We start from the raw sequence: 1,826 nt of genomic DNA, 5'->3' as shown, positions 1-1,826 counted from the left end.
TGCATATTTCTAAATGGTGGCCTGTTTTGCTCTATTTCTTTCTTGTAGCAGGATAAATCAAAGCTCGCATTTCTCACCATTTGGCTCAAAACAAACATTGTGTTTTTGCATCTGCTGAACAGCAATGACCTCGCTAAAAGAATTAGTGTAAAATGCCACACAGATATAAAAATGTAATGGGGTAATCTCACTGCCCTTGCCAGAATCCGGCCCTGCCGTCCTAGTAAAACCACTGACATATTTCACCAATGTCATCTTAGATTGGTGAACCATAAACATATACCCCCTTCTCAGTCGCTCACTTCCGCTGCTTATGAATTGGATGCAATTCACCTTTCACACATTCCTCTGAATCTTCAAAAGGATTTGAAACTCTGATTTAAAAGCAGAGAGATGAAAGAGGAGGAGGAGAAACCATCTGAAAGCATCTCAAAGAAAGGGACGGACTTTCACCAAATATCTGAATTGCTTCTCTAAGGGAGGCGGGACCTGTTAAGATAATGAGAGCTTCATCTGCCCATGATATACTCTTAAGTCATGTGTGCCAGTTCCCTCTCTATGTCTGCATCATCTTGTGAGATCACCATTGCAAGGAACGAATCAGAGGCCCCTGCTTTGTTGCACTCGACTGCACTCGGATGCAGCCCTGCTATACATCCATAATACTGTTTGTGAACGTCATGTGTGTTGTTCTCTTTCTAGAAAAGACATTACAAATCCCCTCCTCCCCCCTCCCAGACAACGCGCCATGGCACATACATATTCCCACACAAGCCAAGTACCGTATGTACACTTTTCTTTGCACAGAAACCCCTACAAAGTCCTGAAGGCTGAAAAAGGCAGCTTGCAAACACACTGTGCTTTTCAATGCACATACAACCCCTCCCTCCACCCCTATGCCCGCAGTGAACCTCAAAGCCCCGTATGTTGCCCCCTACGGCCCCATTTTTTTTAAAAAGATACCTTTGTCACTTATATTATAAGCAAGAAAAAATAAAAACATGCACTGCAACATTTCCCACCTCGTTGGATCCCTCCAGGATTTAACGAGAAGCAGGCGAAGGGGGTGAAAATAAAGGAAAGTAAGGGAAACAAAACATACAAAGACGAAGAGAGGTATGAAAAAAGAAAGGACTATGGCAATGGGGAGTAGATGTCAGCATACACAGTAAGTAAAGCATTGCACATTCAAATATACCCTATTTGTACCCCCATTTCTGACCCCTATTTAAAGTTATTTTTAAAAACATTTCTGTTGGATTTTTTTGTTTTTGTTTCCCTCAAGGATGAAGTCCTTCTGTAAGAAATTAAAAAAAATGCATTTGCATTGAGAAGTGATACCCTCTCTGTGTTTTTGTGTGCTGAAAGGGAAATAAAATTCCAAACGACCACCCCCCCAAAACAAAAGGAAAAAAGGAAAGAAAATAAGCACTCCTCTGTCATTGCCCGAGTGTTTTTCTCTCTCTTCTGGAGGTGACAGAGATGCTGGATCAATTGACATAATATAACCAGTACACGAGGTTGAAAAATCCAAATGTAATTGGAAAAATGATCCGTGACCACTTGTCAATGGTGCTGACGTCAGTCAGGTCAGGGATTTTGAGCTTCAACTTGGAGGATCGCCGGCGCAGGCGGCAGTTGGCGCGGTTGCGGTGGGCAGTGGCAGTCATTGGGGGATGGCGGGTCCAAAGTGGCATGACCGAAGCCATCCCGAGAGGTCAGCTGTTTCCGGAACTGGATTCCTGAGCTGTCAAAAGACATGACGGAATTCCTGGAGTCGCTGACGCTGCTGGCCACATCCGAAGGCATCAACTCGTTGTTCATAT

At 43.8% G+C, this 1,826-nt stretch overlaps 1 protein-coding gene across 1 annotated transcript in view; it reads right to left on the bottom strand.

Moving 5' to 3' along the window:
* Positions 1 to 906: 906 nt before the first annotated feature.
* The window catches only part of LOC146829045 (gamma-aminobutyric acid receptor subunit beta-4-like), a 584,921-nt gene continuing 584,001 nt past the window's right edge, over positions 907 to 1,826 (bottom strand). Inside the window, 2 exon segments of the mRNA XM_085606649.1 lie at positions 907 to 1,682; positions 1,684 to 1,826. Of these exon segments, the coding sequence (XP_085462775.1) occupies positions 1,491 to 1,682; positions 1,684 to 1,826 (335 nt within the window). The 3' untranslated portion in view covers positions 907 to 1,490.

This window comes from Triturus cristatus, chromosome 5_2 (genome assembly GCF_964204655.1).
Source record: "Triturus cristatus chromosome 5_2, aTriCri1.1, whole genome shotgun sequence".
In the NCBI taxonomy this organism is placed as follows: domain Eukaryota; kingdom Metazoa; phylum Chordata; class Amphibia; order Caudata; family Salamandridae; genus Triturus; species Triturus cristatus.
Note: the sequence above shows the minus strand (reverse complement) of the source record. Positions and strands in the feature narration are given on the sequence as shown.